The sequence below is a fragment of the Elaeis guineensis genome, chromosome 6 (genome assembly GCF_000442705.2).
Source record: "Elaeis guineensis isolate ETL-2024a chromosome 6, EG11, whole genome shotgun sequence".
In the NCBI taxonomy this organism is placed as follows: Eukaryota; Viridiplantae; Streptophyta; class Magnoliopsida; order Arecales; family Arecaceae; genus Elaeis; species Elaeis guineensis.
This window is the reverse complement of record NC_025998.2, coordinates 12,190,339-12,207,922: the sequence shown is the minus strand read 5'-3', so window position 1 is coordinate 12,207,922 and position 17,584 is coordinate 12,190,339. Positions and strand designations below refer to the sequence as shown.

Sequence of the window (17,584 nt, the reverse complement as noted above, 5' to 3'; positions counted from 1 at the left end):
AGAGGTTCACGAAGGAATTTATGGGAATCACTTGGGGGGCAAGTCCTTAGCCTTCAAGGTCTTGCGACAGGGCTACTACTGGCCGACCATGAGGAAAGATGCGGTAGAGTTGGTCCGAAGGTGCGAGTCATGCCAGAAGTATGCCAATATTCAGCACCAACCGGCCAGCCAAATTGCTCCCATTGTCGCTCCATGGCCCTTCGCTCAGTGGGGAGTCGATATTCTCGGCCCTTTCCCACCGGCGTCGGGCCAAAGGAAGTTCATCGTTGTCGCCATCGACTACTTCACGAAGTGGGTCGAGGCCGAGCCCTTGGCGCAGATCACCGAGCGGAAGATGGAGGACTTCGTCCAAAAGTCCATCATCTTCAGGTTCGGATTGCCGCACACCATCATCACCGACAACGGACGGCAATTCGACAACCAAGACTTCAAGGACTTCTGCGCCAGGTTCCACATCCGTCATCGACTAACTTCAGTCGGGCACCCACAGTCCAATGGTGAGGTTGAGGTGACGAACCGAACCTTGCTCCATGGACTCAAGACCCGACTGAACGAAGCCAAGGGCCTCTGGGTCGACGAGCTGGGCTCCGTCCTGTGGGCTTACCGAACGACCCCCCGCGTCCCAACCGGAGAGTCGCCGTTCAGTTTGGCCTACGGGACAGAAGTCGTGATCCCGCTCGAGATCGGCCTGCCATCTTCAAGGGTCGAGCAGTACCGCGAGCCGGACAACTCCGAAAGCCGGAGAGCCGACCTAGATCTTCTCCCCGAACTGCGAGATGAGGCTCAAATTCGAATGGCCTCCTACCGACAGAGGGTTGCCCGGTACTACAATGCCAAGGTCAGACTAAAGCTCTTTAAACCTGGCGACCTAGTCTTGAGGAAGGCGGAGGTGTCGAAGCCCTTGGACCAAGGCAAGCTGGCTCCCAACTGGGAAGGACCCTACAAAGTTGCTGACACCTTCGGGCCGAGGGCTTACCGGCTGGAGACCCTTGAGGGGAAGCCCATTCCCCGGACTTGGAACCCCGACAACTTGAAGCTGTATTACCAGTGAATTCTGTAATTCAATCGTTGGAATACAAGTTCGGTTTGAAAAATCGGAGTTCTAACCTTTCGACTACTGATCGGCGCTCAGCCCCGACGCATCGACGCGGACCTGGCACCGACGACGCTTCGGCCCCTTACACGGACCGATGCATCTACGATGACGGGAGTTTATACTCCTTCTACGGTCGAATTTTCGGGCATATCCATCGGCCGACTGATCGATCGGGCCCCGATCGAAGAAAGGCTAAAAGCCCACGCGGCTGTTGCCGCGACATTCCGACCAGGCTACGGCCGGTCGAGGGATATTCGGCTTACCACCGTCTATCACATGACGCGACCTTAGTCGCACCCACTACTCGCCGACCGACCTACGGCCGGCTGAACGACGCTCGGCTTGCCACCGTCTGTCAAAAGACGCGAAACCCGACTTACTATCATGCCCCCGACACTGCGCCGGATGATGACCGGCTAAGTGCATCTACGGAGGTCCGGCCGCCGAACCTTCACTAGGTTCGGTCGGCTCCCTACTTGACAGATGCGCCCGAACGGCGACTACAATTTTCGGAAACCGACCTAAAGTCGGGACACAAGCTACTTCGGAGCTATGCAAGCCGGTTAAGTCCTACCGACTTGCCCGAGTTGGCGACTTCTCTAAGTTGGCGACTAGGGTTCGACATTACAGCGATAAGAAACATTGCAAACAAGAAGCAAAAGAGAAGACAATTTCACTCATTGATCAAAAAACATTACAAAGTCGGGCCGAAGCCCGATTACATGTATTTTCAAAAAAGACAAAATAAAGATGGTCGGCGGCGCCGATCACCCGTCCTGATCGATCTCTTCGACCGACGGAGGATCAGGGATGATCGGCGTCTCGGCCATAAGCAACGATTGATCGGCTGCCGAGAGATGAGCTTCGGTCGATAAAGGAACTTCGGCCGGCACCTGCTCCGGGATGGCTTCCTCCACCACGATGACGCCTCCCGACGGATGGTCGGCCATTTCTTCCGTTCCTTCTTCTTCGGCTCCTTCCTCGGCGAACAGCGGGACGACTCGGCTGACGTCCACCTCCGGGTACAAGGCATGGACGGCATCCCGACCATCCTCGAACCCGACCCGGTAGGAGGCGAAGCCCGATTCGAGCATCTCCTCCTTGTACCGGTCGGAGGCCCGGAAGTCCTCAACCGCACGATCGGCCGACTCCCTCGCCGACCGTGCCTCGTCCTCAGTGTGGGCCAGCTCCTCCTTCGCCAACTCCGCCTCGGCCCTGGCAATTTCGGCGTCGATTTGGGCGATGGACAAGTCCTCTTCGATTTCCGCGAGCTTCCCCAGGCTGACCCGAAGTTGCTCGCGTTCCCCTTGGAGTTCGGAGGTGGCACTGTCCCGTTCGCGTCGAAGACGACGCACTACCCGACCTTTGTGCTTGGCCTCCTTCTTGGCCGACTTTAGTTCGGCCATGAGCCGGGAGACCTCGTCCGTCAATTTGGCCTCCCGATCGACCGACTCCTGCAGTTGGTCGACCAGTCTCCCTCTCTCGGCCTCGGCCGCTGCCGACCTTTCCTTGAAGGCTGCCCGAACGTCGCCGAACCTTCGGTATCCGGCCTCCAGCTCGGACATGGTGAAGATCAACTGCCGACAGAAAGAAGCCTTGTCAGAATTATGTGGCAAACGAAAATTCTTCTAAGGTAAAAGGTGACGCGAAGCTTACCTCCACCATCGACGGGTAGAACCGCGACAACATTTCGGTCACTTGCCGAGACCGCAACGACTGAACGTCGGTAGGGAGGAGGATCCCCTGGCACAACCTCCTCGCAAGGTTGTGGTCGGCCAGGGCCGACGCACCCTCGGGGTAGTATGCGCTGGGGGGCATTGACCTCTCCTCCTCCGAGGGCTCCATCGGGGCTTTCCCCCGATCAGCTGCCCCGACCGACGGGGCCGGCAGCGATGGGACGCTGGAGTTCGACCCGGCGCCCCCCGTTGCGCCGGCGGACGCCTCCGGACGATGTTCGGGTTCCCGAACGACGTCCGGCTCCGCCCGCGGCGGCGAAACCGCCGACACTCCTTCGGCCACTTCCTCGGCCGGCCTCTCCTCGACTCGCCTCTCCTCCACTCGGACAGTCGGAGCCGCGAGGGCTATGATTGGCTCCGACCCCTCGGTCGCCGACGCTTCCACGGTCGGCGGGACTGGCGCTGATCTCTTGGAAGGGCGCGAAGGGCCAGCCCCCGACGCTGGCCTCTTCCTCGCGGCGGCAAAATGACGAATTTCGGCGTCGGTCGGCCTCATCCTTGGCGGTGTCCCTGCAAAACCTACCAATGTCAGAGGCCGGACCAGAACTACCCTCAAGCCGAATAAAAAGAAAAAGCTGGGGAATCGGACGATACCTATTCGGGGGACCAGACTCAGGCCAGCATCATAGAGAGCTTGCTCGGTAACAAGCTCCCTCTGCTTCGGGACCGACATATCTTTGAGTCGGTGGAAGTCCTCCCGGTCGTCCACGTCGACCCGACTGTTGTCGTTGGCTTCAGTTCGGGGTACACCCCAGCGAGAAGGAAAGCCCCAAGAGGAGGAAGAGGAAACAAAGAAAAACTGGTTCTTCCATCCATGAATGGACGATGGAAGACCGGTTATGAAAGCAAGACCCTTCCGGGGATTGAAGAGCCACCACCCTCGGGCTTTAGGGTGGGGTCGGAGCACAAAGAAGGCCCGGAAGAGGGAAACGCGAGGGTTGGTCGGCAAGAGCTGACACAACAGCGCGAAAGAAATGATTAGCCGGATAGAGTTCGGCGCCAGTTGCGCCGGACAGAGTCCGTAGTAATCAAGCAGATTCCGGACGAACTCCGGAATCGGAAGTCGAAGACCCGCACGAAGGTCCTCAACGTACAGCGCCAGGTCGCCGGGCGGAGGGTGGTTGACCCGACCGCCGGCCCCTGGAGCATAGAGCCGAAACTGCTCCGGGATGCGATAATGCTCCCGAAGCTGATCGACGTTCGGCCCCGAAAGCGAGGAGGCCTCATCTTCCGGAGCCGATCGGGTGTCGTCGGTCGGGTTCCCCGACCGAGCTCCCTGAGTCGGTTTCCTGGTCATTGTGCAGGAACCGAAAGAAGAGAAAGAAGAGAAGAAAGCAAGAAGGGGAAGGAGGACCACGAACCCGATGGACCCTCCGGAGGTAGAGAAAAGCTCTGCCCGCGACGACCGAGAAATCGCCCGGACAGAGTTTCCCCAGCAAATGGCAAATGTGGGTCAGGGTCCGGGAGGTCCTATATATATAGGGCCGACCGACGGCCGAGATGCTCCCGCGCCGACCAAAGTCCTCCAGATGCGCGACGCGTGGCGCCCGTCGATTGGCTAAAGATTCGGCGCGCTTCGCCCCGGGACGCCCGCACCGCCCGCATTAAATGCCGGAGCGGGCGCCGGCCAACCACCTTGACACGCGGCGCGCGGGGGTTGGCTCCGCAGTCGGCCGCCCGCGCCGGTCCGCGTTCCCGATGGGACGCCTCACCCACGATCGGCGCCGAATAATCCGATCGACTGACGCCGTATCGTCCGGCACCCGATCTTCTGACACCGACGTGACGGCTGGCGACGACAAGACGCGGCGTCCGGCACCGGACGCCGGCGCGACTTCTGGCATCGACTAGACGTTCGAATCTCTCGGGGTTCGTGAGGTATCAGACAACGGATCAGCCGGCGGTACGGTCGGATCTGCACATGCGACAAATCCACTCCCAGTCGTCCGGTCTTGCTACCCGAATGAAGGCACCGGCCAGCTCTCCACCCGACCTAGGAGTGGAGGGGGGCAACTGTTGGGGGATACCGACCGACCTACCGACCGACTATCGGAGGGACCGACCTCGGGGCCCCGACCGACCGACCGACCGACCGACCGACCGACCGACCGACTATCGGAGGGCCCGACCGGCTAGCGGCCCGACCGACTAACCGACGGCCCGACGAACGACTCCGACTGGCCGATCGTAAGTCGGGCGGCAGGCCAACGGACGCCATCAGCGGCTAACCACAGCCATTCCACGGTCTATTCCCGACCGACTGAACCCAGAGGTCCGGTCGCCGACCCACTTGAAGCTCGCCGACCGACGGAGGAGCCCGACGCCACTCTGATGGCCACCGACCTTGGGTCGGCCGACTCCACCAACCGCCGTACGGCCGCCAGACGTTGTCAGCTCTGACACGGACACGCGGCACAGTTACCTAGGGGTATTGTCCCGCCGAGAGCCGGGTCAACCCTGGTGATTAGACGGCTACACGGCGACATGATGTTTTCACGGCGGCTCTGACAGCCTACAGTGAGTTGACAGTTCCTCACTTGTCCGCGCCATTAATGACGGCGCCATACCGTGCTCCACTATATATACCGGGGAAGGCAACAGTGCAAAAGGTCGATCCGCCCGTCTCTTCCACATACGCAGGCTCGCTCCTCTCTCTTTCTCCCTCTCAGAGCTCTCTGTCTGCATTTTACTGTTGCCCAGTCACCTCTCTGACTTGACCGTCGGAGGGTCCCCGCCGAAGCCGCCTCCGGTCAGTGCGGACTTCCTTTTGCAGGTGCACGCTCCCCGACGATCGGACGACGAGGCGATTGGCCGCAACAAATCCTTTTGAGAAGAAAAGGGAGACCAACTTGCACCATTGAAGCTCAAATATTTGAAGAAATACCATCCAAGATTCAAATCCAGGAACTCACCGCTCAGAAAAACTGTGAATTTTAGCCAATGAAATGCGAGATTGCCACGAGGCACTCCTTTATACATCATCAGATTCATATAAAAAAAAAACCCTCTGTTTGTCTTAAACTTTTGAAATTTATCCCGTTTGGGGGCAAAAAAAAAAAAAATCAACAAGGTCACGAAGAGATAAACAATAGAAAATGCATTTTCGAAATTCCGGAATATATACGTATATATATACACATATTACTTAAAAAGAAAAACCTACTATGTCTCACGTGGATTGCACGAGCTACCCTCTAGTAAAATGTAACTCGAGAAACAACGGCCGTTAACGGTCATTATTTTCGCCGTCAGATTAATAAATTTTATTCACCGACCCTTCTGAGTACCCGACCAGAACCATCAAATGCTCTCCCCGACACGAGCGCACGAACCACGATCTCCCACGTTCCACTCTGTCCCCCGCCGGTCCCCACCGAGATCCACTGCGGCACGCACTAGATCCGACTGCTGTCCCCTGGTCCGGGATCCACGCGAGATCCCAAGTCCCGAGGCCTCTGATCCAACGGCCCAAAATCCTCTTATCCGTCTCGGTGGATCCCCCCATCAGTGCATCCTCCTTATCTTTCACTTAATTATTAATTAACCTAATCCAATCGGATTAAAGCGAAAAAAAAGTAAAAGAGAAAAGGAAAAAAGAGAAAGAAAACCAGGGTTAATTAAAGGGAACAAAAAACTAACCCTAGGGTTAGCCATTAGCCTCTCGGGTTTCCTTCATCCTATATCTCTATCGTCCTGCGTCCCTTAGCCCGAACTTTAGTCTGGCCTTTTCCTATGTTCTTCTCCTTCTCCTCGTGTCTCGGTGGGATAGCTTTTCGAATTCGTCCAAAAAGCGCGTCAGAGTTCCGATTTTGAGCTCCACCTTCTCGATTTGGAGCCCTTATTGTAAGTACTCTAGAACTAGATTGCTAAGCTTTATGGCATCAGGTTTTGATTCCTTGACTTCCTATTTGGGTTTTCCCACTGTTCTTTGAATAGAAACTTTGTTTTGTGTTTTTTTTTTTTTTTTGGTAGTTGTAATATCGTTTTAGTTCTTTTTTCCTTTTTGTTCTGATGGGATTTTGGGGAAGGGTTGCTTTTTTTTGCTATAGATCTGGATCTTATTTGAGATTCTCGACGTCCCGCTTGCTGCTTAGAGCTTGATAAGCTGGCAGTTCAAATTTTGCTTTTGTTTTTCAAAATACATGTATAAGTTCAACGAAGTTGAAATCTTGTAGCTTTTTGCTTGGTTTGAGTAGCGTTTTTGTTTGAAAATTTTATGGGAGAGTCTTTAATTTCATTCTTGTTCTCCCTTTGGTTATCTGCTCTGATAAATAATTTCATTCTGTGGTATACGGGGATTCAGATGGAAATTATTCTCTTCTTTTTTTACCGCCCCCATAGTCTTATTACTGAATTCGAGGAGAATTAGTTGATTGCATAATAGGATTGAAGGAAGGAGATCAGATAGATCAGCATGCCGTGGGTGCCATCATTCTCAATTCGTTACAGCAGCAGCAGGAAGTGTGTTCGCCTTGTCGTCTTCTTCCGGGTTATTGTGTAGGGTCTCTTTTTTACTGCCGTATTATCTACTTACAAATTTTGTTTGGTCAAGGCTGCATTTTGATGCTTTAATTCTCAGTTCTTGTTGAATTTGTTGTATGATAGGAAATATTTCCAGGAATTTTATGTAACTTAATATTTTTATTCTGTGGAATTTGCAGGTGAAGTCTGCGTATTTGATTCATTGAGAGGGGATCCTCTGTGCTAGGTTTTCGGTCATCCTGCGTTTTGAAGAGGTGAGAATGTACATTGCAGTTACTCTGAAGAGATATCGAACAGTAAAGGAGGTTGGGGAGATCATAATGAATGTAAGAATCATCGTGTACTACCAATTGATGCAAGTTTGTCAGGTAATTCTTCACTCTTTCGATGTTTTTTTTTTTTTTCCACTTCTATTTTCCTGTATTGTTTTTTGATTACTGTTAATAGCATGTATTGTCTTAAACTTTTGTTTTTTCTTTAAATGCATTGTTTGGAGATTTAATATTCCGACTCTCACATGGTTGTTTTAATATTTGATTCCCTATAAAGAAATATTGGATCTTGAATTATTAGTTTTTATAGCAGGGAATCCAGGACTAAATTACAAAATGTTAAAACATATGGTTTTCAAATTGGCTTTTATAACTGACTGATGTCCAAACACATCCATGTTATAAATAACTTACTGATATATTTTCTTGATTTCATATTTTGGCTGAGATGTGTTTAACTCTCTTGTGTGGCTAGATGTTAGGTGCACTGAATTAAGGGCCTGTCGTTTCTAAACTTAAGATATTGCATGATGGCTCTTCCCCAACTGACCTGCTGCACAAATTAATATATTCACACATATGCACATGGTGTTCCCACATAAATGTTTTTGCTTTGGTACAGTAAACTTCAGGGTTGATGATCTGTAGTTAGGGTATGATTATTTTTTAACTAGCTTAATACATGTACTCTGTTTCTATGCCATATCTGATTGTAGGAATCATCATTTATGCTTGTTTTAACCTCTTATTTTCTTTGTTGTTTGACTCTGCATCCCATCTGTATAATGTAATTGGGTTGACATTTTCTTTAAAATTGACAGGCTGAGTACTTCCGCCAGTTGCTTAAGCCTGTCACGTAGTTTGAATGTAAGTTGAGCTAATACACCTGTAGACCTGCCTTGTTACTTTGTCCATTGATCTTTCGAAAGACAACTAAATTGTAGAAGAGATCAGGAAGAAGACTAGCTCAGCATACATACTCTTTTCTAACCACATGAGCTTGGCATAATTCAGTGGCCCATCTGTTCCATGTCATTAGAAGCATCCAACAGCTTCTTTTGAGACGTGTAATACGAAAGCTGAAATATTTATACTTAAGAACAATCAAGTCAGCACTGGTAGTAGCACCTCAGTGTTCCACCATTTGATAGGGACGCATGCAGAGAGACTCAAGATTCTTCTCTGGAAGGTCCTTCCCTCCTGATGCATATGAAGTGGGTGATTATACTCATAACACCCCTTTGGGTGGTCACTATGCTTATGATGCCCCTGCTGCACCTGCTTTTGGTGCCACCCTAGCAGGGACAAAGCATGGATTTGCCAGTCCTCTTAATGGCTTTGAGGTTCAGCCCTCTGAAACCTGCCCAAAGAACTTCATCATATTTGACCAGACAGATAACAAAAACCGGATCATGTTTCATCCTGCCTTGGCCCAAAAGTTCAATTCCCCGAACTTCAACATTTGTGATGCCCATGCAGAAGTCGGTGGCAGAAGTACAGGCAAAAATGATAACCATGATAAATACTCATCATCTCTGAAAGAGAACACTGAAGATATTGATGCATTGCTGAGTTCAGAGGAGGAAGAAGAAGATGATGATGTCGTCAGCACTGGACGCACTCCTGGCAGCTGGGAAGGCAGTTCCCTGGATTCTTCTTGCTCGATGAGCGGTTTGAAGTCAAACATTGCTTCTACTCAGAAGTCAGCCTCTAGTGGAGCAAGCAACCACGAGAGGAAGAGGGAGAGGATGAGAAAGATGGTGAAAGCTCTCAGAGGAATCATACCTGGAGGAGATCAGTTGGATACTCCTGCCGTCCTTGATGAAGCTGTTAAATATCTGAAATCCCTCAAGGTGGAAATGAAGCAGCTTGGGATGCAGAATTTTGATGACTATAAGTGGTGAGCAACACAATGATCTTGAAACTACCTCTAGAGAAATAAAATAGAAGGTATTCTATTCTATTAGAAGTTTCTGATAAGTTAAATCTTTGTTTTTGTTGCTATGTCTGTTGCTATGACTGTAGAATGATAAGACATACTTCAACTATAATACTATGCTGCATGATTTGAGCATGGGAGGGTGTCGGCATCTTTCTCATTGTGGGCAAAAGAGTAGCGGCAGAGGAAAAGGGTTTTGCTTTTGCTTTGCCGGTGGGCCTCCAGTGCTGCCCACGGAATTAGAATCCTTAAGTTTGGGGTCTGGACTCTCATGGCTGTGCCTTTCTATCATCCCCTTTATATGCGGACGGTTTGTGGAGGGTGGCTGTTTTGTGATGGTATAATGTTGTCGAATCCTTTGTGATGTCTTTATCTCCACCTCTTATCTTCAGCTCCACCTCTATCTTTAGTGGGCATCCTATATTATATTCCAGGCTCATGTAATACTTGTCTGCCTTTTGGAATCTTTATCTCTCTTTAGTCCTATTTTATATGATATCTATTTATCTTGGCACTGAGTACTTGAAATTCTATTCTATGTTTAAGATGACTGATGTAATGTAAAATGTATAACTTCTAAATTTCTAAGAGGGACAAGGATGTTGCTTATCCAACCTTTCTACTGATGATGGATGTCCCAGACTTAGTATTTTATTTGATTCTTGATGTCATTTAAAGGCTCAGAGGAAAGAAAACCAGCATCTGAAATAGCATGGTCCTCTTTGTAGAAAAACCTTGATTCCTGATGCCACTAGTCTTACTGTTGTTTTGTAAAGGGTTAAAAAAGAAAAAGGCAAGCATAGGCATATGAGGTTATTGTTTGGTGCACAATGGGATTCTCATGTCTGCTGCCACTAGCTGAGTGGAATGTTTTATCTTTTTCCTGGTGATTTGTGCTATGTTTTTCTGAGTCTTGTCGAAGACAGGTTGTCTTCAATTATGCGTTGCATGCTACGCTGCCGGATTTGACGAATCCAATGTTCAGCTTCTTGTCAACAAAATTAAAAAAAATAAAAAATAAAGGTTGGTAAGCAAGGAACCTTTATTCACCAAGGTAGATTTGCGCCTGTGGGTTCCGTTTATGATGGTACAAATTTGAGAAATATACAGCTAAATTTCCTAGACTGACCGAGGAATGGTGTGTCCACGAGGGATTTTAATTATTTGTAGCAAGTGGTGCTTCCTCCTTGGATGTGTCAATTGACAAAAGTTGGTGAAATCTCTTTGTTATTTGCTAGGAGCTATGGACTCCAATCTGAACTTCATCAGAATTTGGGGGATTAGGTCTTCCACAAAAAAGGCTATTTTATACTACCAATTGAATTCATTCTATTTGCCAGTAGATATATCTAGTATTTCAACGTAGAGGCTCCAATTGCGACTGCCACCTTTGAGCCTCTGTTTTGTAGGGATTATAACCAAGAAATAAGGTCATTCATTATGTGGCATTCCTTTCAAATGCTACCAACCATCGAGGAAGTGGCCGGAGAGAGTGGGCCTTTGTTTCATGCAAATGATCTGAGTTCGAATCTTGATGGACATCGGGGTTTTAATTAAATGATTGGACATGAATGACAAGGAGGGAGTTGATCCTGATGGTCTGGGCATGAGTATTGGAAACAGTTTTTGATATTTCATGTTTGTTCCATGGTATTCCCATCAAATACCAAAATTGGAGGGCCGAGGAACGGATCTATGCCTTGATGGATTGAGCTTTATACTAGGTTGCCTTTGTTTTTAGTCTTCGTCTCTTCCATAGTCTTGGTACACGGTGGAGGTGATGGATTGATTATTGATACATTTCTTGTTCGATATGATCTGCATGATGATTTACCATCTTTACCACAACAGGTTGAAAGAATTGTGAGGCTATGAATGGAAGATGCTTTGCGATGGATTATTTCTCATGTTTTCTCGCTTAGATGGATTACATCATGATTTGACAAGCTTATGCATTAACCATGGTTAGCTGGTCTTTCATGCACGTGGTGGTTGTTCTTGGTTTTTGGTGAAAAATTTCTCAGCTTGATCGAGTGTTCTTGTTGGCAACATGTGGATGTGCAGTAACCTTATGATATGCATGATATGTCATGCATGGTTATCCTTGAATATGCATCTTTTGGGGCCATATGATCTTAAAATTTGATAGTATCAACATTATATTTTCAATGTTGATTGTGTAAATTAATGTACATTGCTGTAGGTTATTAGTGTGCATGAATAAATATTTATCCAGTTGAAGTTCATAATCATTGTTTGTGTACAAGCTTGCTCCTCACCCCCGAGTTTGTGTTTGGAGTGAGAAGTTTTAACAAGTATTTATTAATAATATACTTCTTAGGGTCAACTGTTGATATATATACATATATATGCTTGCATTTTCGCCCCTCTAATTATATTATTACAGTGGGATGTGATTGGATGGTCAAATTGGCAATCGTTGCATCCCCACTTGTGAGACGACGATGATATAAAAGTCTTTTAGAGCTTTGCCACATGTGGCATGTAGTTAGGATCACTATGGTTCATTGCTTAGTGCCTAGTAGCGCAGTATGGCACGTAACTGGCAATATAGTGATTCACCGATCAACACTTGACAGGGCATGCACTTATATAAACCCCACAATGATAAAGTTTTCATAGTTTGTGCCTTCATTTTAAATTATGCAATAATTTTTCATCTTCTTATTTTTATATTTGCTTTTATTTTTGGCCTCCAAAACCGTGTATAGCTGCTATTCAGCCAACCCCCACAGGATTATGTTGTATGATGATGCAATAATATTTATTATAATTCACAAAATGTAGGATTACGGGTTATAATTCTAGAAGGCAAAACCATTGTAGCCTTCATATGCGGTGATGATGGCTAACCTAAATGATGGTTTCAACATGCAATACAATCCATTCGGTATGCATCCCATACGATCAGACAATAATATTTGCCATTCTAAGCTGACTCTCTCTTCAATGAGACGATCGATCGAGTAATCTATCATCGAATATGGAGGCCAGTTTAGTCATGTAACCTAGTTGGTTGAGCCGGTAGGAGAGCAAAAAATGGAGCTTCTCAGAACAGTACTTTATTCACTTACTTTTAAATTGTGTATGTTAGTTAGTCGTATATGCAATGAGAAACCTCATTCTTTTCAGCAGGGCTGAATGGGTAGTCATATAATGGAGATATCTCATCATTATGAGACATTATCTACATATGTGAGGGTGGGTCAAAAATTGCCACAAATAGTTCATTGTCACAAGTTGTCAATTATGTATATTTTGATAATTGTATTCACAATGTTGTGCATGGGTCATCAACTATATCCATATAATATAATTCTATTATAAAATGAAATATTTTTCTATTTAACTTTTTAATATAGAGCACTTCTATATACACGTCGAGACTATATTAATCTAGTGCGACACTACGATGGGAAGGGGCAGGGAAGGTCGGATCTCATTTCCATCACAAAAATCCTAAAAGTGATCTATGCTAAGTTACTTTAAATAAAATTTTAGTCCAATGGAGTAGAATTAGTGCAGGGGTTAGGGAAGCTGGGGAGCAAGTGTGTTGATATTTCAACAACTCCAAACCATTTCATACTCACCCATCTTTTCACTGCAACCGGAAGGACAATTTTATCCAAACAACAAAAAAACAATACCTATTCTCTCATCCTATACTTCCAAGGAAACATGATCATAACAGAATAACCCCTGAACTCACTCATTCAACCAAACAAGCAAATTTTCTATTCCACGGAATAACTCTTATTCTTCCAAACTTATCGGGATAATTTTTCCTTGGCCCTTCAAAAATTATTCCATAACCAAACACTAAGTGCATTTTCACCTTTGCCACTAAATCCCAAACATTATCCACTAAAATACATAATCTTCGAGGAGAATGCCACCATATTCAAATATTTAATCTTAACTATTCATTCTAAATCAAATCTGACGTGTATTTAATTTATATGCTCAATGCTAGCATTATTTTCTGACCTTTCCATTATCAGCACACAACCATTGGTATGTGTTCACATGCTGCCCGTGGGTGTTATGCTTGTCTTAATCGATAAAGTTGGAAAAATATATGGAAAAAAAAAAAAATTTGGTAGTGTAGATGAATAAAAGTTCGCAAAGTGCTTATTTAGACTTTAGAGGGTATATCTACTCAAAAAAAAAAAAAAAAAAAAAAAGCTTCAGAGGGTATCATCCATTAGATCAGAGTAGACTTTAATGCGTCACTTTCGTTGCATGCACCAAACGCATGGGCAATAGTTGGACATGGCTAGCTTAGACTTAAATGTCAAGAGTGCTTAAAATAATCGCACGCGAGTTGTCTGAGACTTTGTTTAAGAGAAAAATACTGATGGAGAGCTAAGATGGCATACGGCGTGGAACTCATTTGTTGGGAAAGTTTGAAATCATTGTTCATCTTTTGCATATGAATGCAACTGAGTCAAGTCGCATCACATAACATTACATCATTCTAGAATTCATCCAATGGTGGTGGGAAGAGCCAATTCAATACGAGTACACTCATAATTACGTGATTACGTGTTATGCTTAAAGTTTCCACAGCTAGCTAAGTGGGTTTAGTTAGGCTGACCTAACCCAAATTGTTGACATCTATAGCAAAGGAAATCCACATCTTCACACTTCCTACCGAAGCCTCCATAACACTGCCATCCTATTATAGTGGACACCCATGATGCCGTTATTATAGTAAGAAGATAGTTCCAGTCTTTGACTGATTCTTTTAAAATAAAATACTATTTTTTGGGGGAATCCTCATACACTATTATGAGGGAAAGCTAAAAGTGAAAAAAAAAAAGAAAAGAAAAACACACACACATTTTTGGAAAAATTACTGTTCGTTTATTGTGCTATTTTAGACAAGAATTTGAGATACTTTTATTTTGCACTATGGTCTACTTGTCCAACCTTTGTGAAGTTTTGCTTCTGAAGGTAGGTCTTCTTGATGGCCCTGGTCACCTAGTATTAAGTTGCTTGACCTCAGGCCAAGAGGTAAGTCCACTCTCTTCATCATACACCCATTTACTTGAGCTGTTTGGTCCCCTATTCTTTCATGTCTCGATATTATAGGTATTTGCCTCACAATCTGCAGATTTTATGGTCATCATGGAGAAGAAGAAAAGTATGGTCTACCATAAACAAAAAATGGGATCAATTGTTCATGGCTCTAATATAACATATTTGGCATGAAAAGAGTTCCAAGATTTTTTGCAATGGGAAGTCTTCAGCTTCTTCTATTCTTCATAAAATCATCACACATGTTTTCAATGCGGCATTACTCATGTTTGCATACGGGGTCCTTTCTATCAAATTGTCTTCCCTTATATAGTTACTCACTTTATATTTCTTCTCTCTCATATTCTTCTATAAAACATCATTGTAATTTATTTTAATGACTACACAATAAACCGGGGGAAGCGTCTCGCTTCCTCCAAATTCCATTAAAAAAAAGAAGGAAAGAAAAAATGTCCACTGCAAGGACACACTCTTAGATCATCAAATTTAGGTGCACCCATGCGGTCTAAGTAGGTTCAAAATGTGGGATATCGCATTCTTGCGAGACTTGGAATTCACAACCATAATTTTCAGATGGGATAACCAGGGAAGGACGGTAGGTTGTTCCTCCACCTAACTCCAGCTTCCCTCCATGGTCTTTGATGGTTGGTCATGTTCCATTTAATTGGCATCACCATCAGCCGTGCAATGCCTCACATTGCCCCCAGTAGAGGCACATGGTCTCCCATGGTGACATACTTCATGGCTCTCTCTGTCAAGCATCACGATGCGTAACAGGAGGGAAGCCCACCAGGTGGCCGACCAAGGCAGCAACATGTCAAGAATATGCACAAGGTCTTCGTACAAGAATCTGACATTTTTGACTCACTGACGTCTCAATTTAAGACCAAATGACACTGGATTTTGTTCTATCTAATACCGAAACCCAACTTTAAAAACATGTGCATGCCCTTCAATGGTTTGTTTCCAAATTTAAAGTCAAATTGTGTTGGCTTTCATAGAACTTAACATTTTGGTCCACATTAGGCAATGGATGACTGAAAGACCAAAATTGTATAATTAATGGACATAAAAATGTTATGATTTTTCAAACTCTTAATATCAATCTTTCATATAATCAACATTATCTAGATAAATATATATATACACATACTAAATAATGCTAAAATTAGTTATAATTCCATTAAATTGTTTTTATGTTTACAAGCCATTACATGCCCCGTTTTCTGAGAAAAGATGAGGGTATCTAATTAAGTACACTGCATGTAAGTTAGACCATCAGAATTTTCTAATTTAAATTTAAAACAGTTAATAAGAGATAGCAGCATGATACTACTATTCTACTTTACCCAAACTTCAAGAAACATGATAAAAATGATACCATCCGGTTAGTTTGAACCAAGGACCTTTCTCAGCAAAAGGAGGGGTGCCGACCAGCCAGCCCAAGTTTCTCCTTGGCATCGTTGCTCAATTTTCAAACCATCTACCAGTCACACAGGAAGGACAATTATTACTTTCGACCTAGCCACCTTATGCTCTTGGTTTTATTTTGGACACAATTCATAAATGCCTAATGTTATAAAGTCAATTTTGGTGATGCATCATTCGTTCTTGTGATCTTTCTGCTACCATATGATTTTAGTGGTTATGATCTGCCCTGCCAACGACCAGAAGAAGAAGTTCGATTCAGGAAGCAACGGTTCTCAACGCCATTAAAGATTTGTTCAAGATTTTAGGATCGAGTACAACCGTGCATGTAGCCATGCAGGTATAATACGAGTGGTGCAACTCTGCTGATCTCACTAATAACATGAGGGGAAAAAAAAAAAGAAGAAGGAATTAAAAAACGAGTTTTAGCACTTCCTGCATCCGTTTCTTCGGTGGCTGGAAACTTTAGCATTTTTCTAGCTTTTAAACATGCTTGGAGTGGATTGTTGATAAGCCTAAGGAGATGTTTGGCAATGATCAATTCTAGATTTTAGATTACAATCCTCTATTGTCTTCTTTCTTAGGTTTGGAACCGAGTCATTTACATGGTAGTGGACAGCTACGCAGGGACAACGCCAATTCAGAACAAATGTCCCCAATAGAACTTCGACAGTAGCTCTCTAAAGTACATGCATGATTTGAAACAGTATAAATTATGCAGCATTAATCACATAAATATCAAGTAGGCCCATGCAACCGTGCAAGTCCTTGGTTCGAATTCGTATTGTACGTAGGGGTTTTCTTTTCTTCCTTTTTTTCTTTTTGTTTTTTTTTTTTGATAAACCGGGAGGTCAAGGACCCCAAGAATACCTAGAAGGAATGTAAATGGCTCCCACCTATGGCATCATACATCAACAAGCGAGAGAAATTAGGGTTGAAAGGAGATGCTGATGAAATCCGTATCTGAATATCTTCCGACAAGCCAGTTCTGCAGAATAGTTTGTCTCCCTAGCTAGCTATGGCGTACCTCAAAGAGCTGTTGACAGAATGTAGCTTGGCTAGTATCTTGGAGTAAAGGATGATCTTGCCCAGTAGTTGAAGACTTTGGGATTTGGTTAATAACTGTGGCAGAGATTCCTTCAAGAATGATTTCGCAAAAATATAGTTCATAGATGGCTCCCATTAAGTTTCTGATATAACACGCAACTCTAATAAAGATGTACTGAAGCAGCACTAAACACTCTTGGAGACTACCAGTAAAACTTGATCAAGATGGTTCCTCTTTTTTGTGATGGAACAGGAGATCAAAAATCACCCAAGATGGTTCCTCACCAAAAATCCAATGCCAACTTGTCCTTATGGAAAAGATCTGTCCAAATTAACCTTCACTGTACCAGAAGGTGGGGGTATCCAATGAATCTCCATGCCAAAAAGTCTAGGTCAGCTACTGGAGCTATAGGTATCCCAGTACCCTAAGTCCAATATAGTCGTCACTTTTGACACCTTATGAAATTCCAATGGCCAATTAATTGCCAACAAAGCCAGCTGCCTAGGATTAGAAACCAAGTAT

The 17,584-nt window shown here is 45.3% G+C and overlaps 1 protein-coding gene across 4 annotated transcripts; it reads left to right on the top strand.

The window, feature by feature from the left end:
- Positions 1-6,498: 6,498 nt before the first annotated feature.
- On the top strand, positions 6,499-10,134 carry LOC105047231 (transcription factor bHLH144). Of its 4 annotated transcripts, XM_010926051.4 has the most exons (5): positions 6,503-6,675; positions 7,202-7,329; positions 7,494-7,682; positions 8,408-9,486; positions 9,612-10,134. In XM_010926051.4, coding segments are annotated over exons 4-5 (744 nt in total). In that variant the 5' UTR covers positions 6,503-6,675; positions 7,202-7,329; positions 7,494-7,682; positions 8,408-8,743; the 3' UTR covers positions 9,613-10,134. The 4 variants fall into 4 exon arrangements, with proteins under 4 accessions (XP_073115296.1, XP_010924351.1, XP_010924352.1 ...); XM_073259195.1 differs by lacking the exon at positions 9,612-10,134 and having other exon boundaries at positions 6,499-6,675; positions 7,136-7,329; positions 8,408-9,555; XM_010926049.4 differs by lacking the exon at positions 9,612-10,134 and having other exon boundaries at positions 6,500-6,675; positions 8,408-9,555.
- The last annotated feature ends 7,450 nt before the right edge of the window (positions 10,135-17,584 follow it).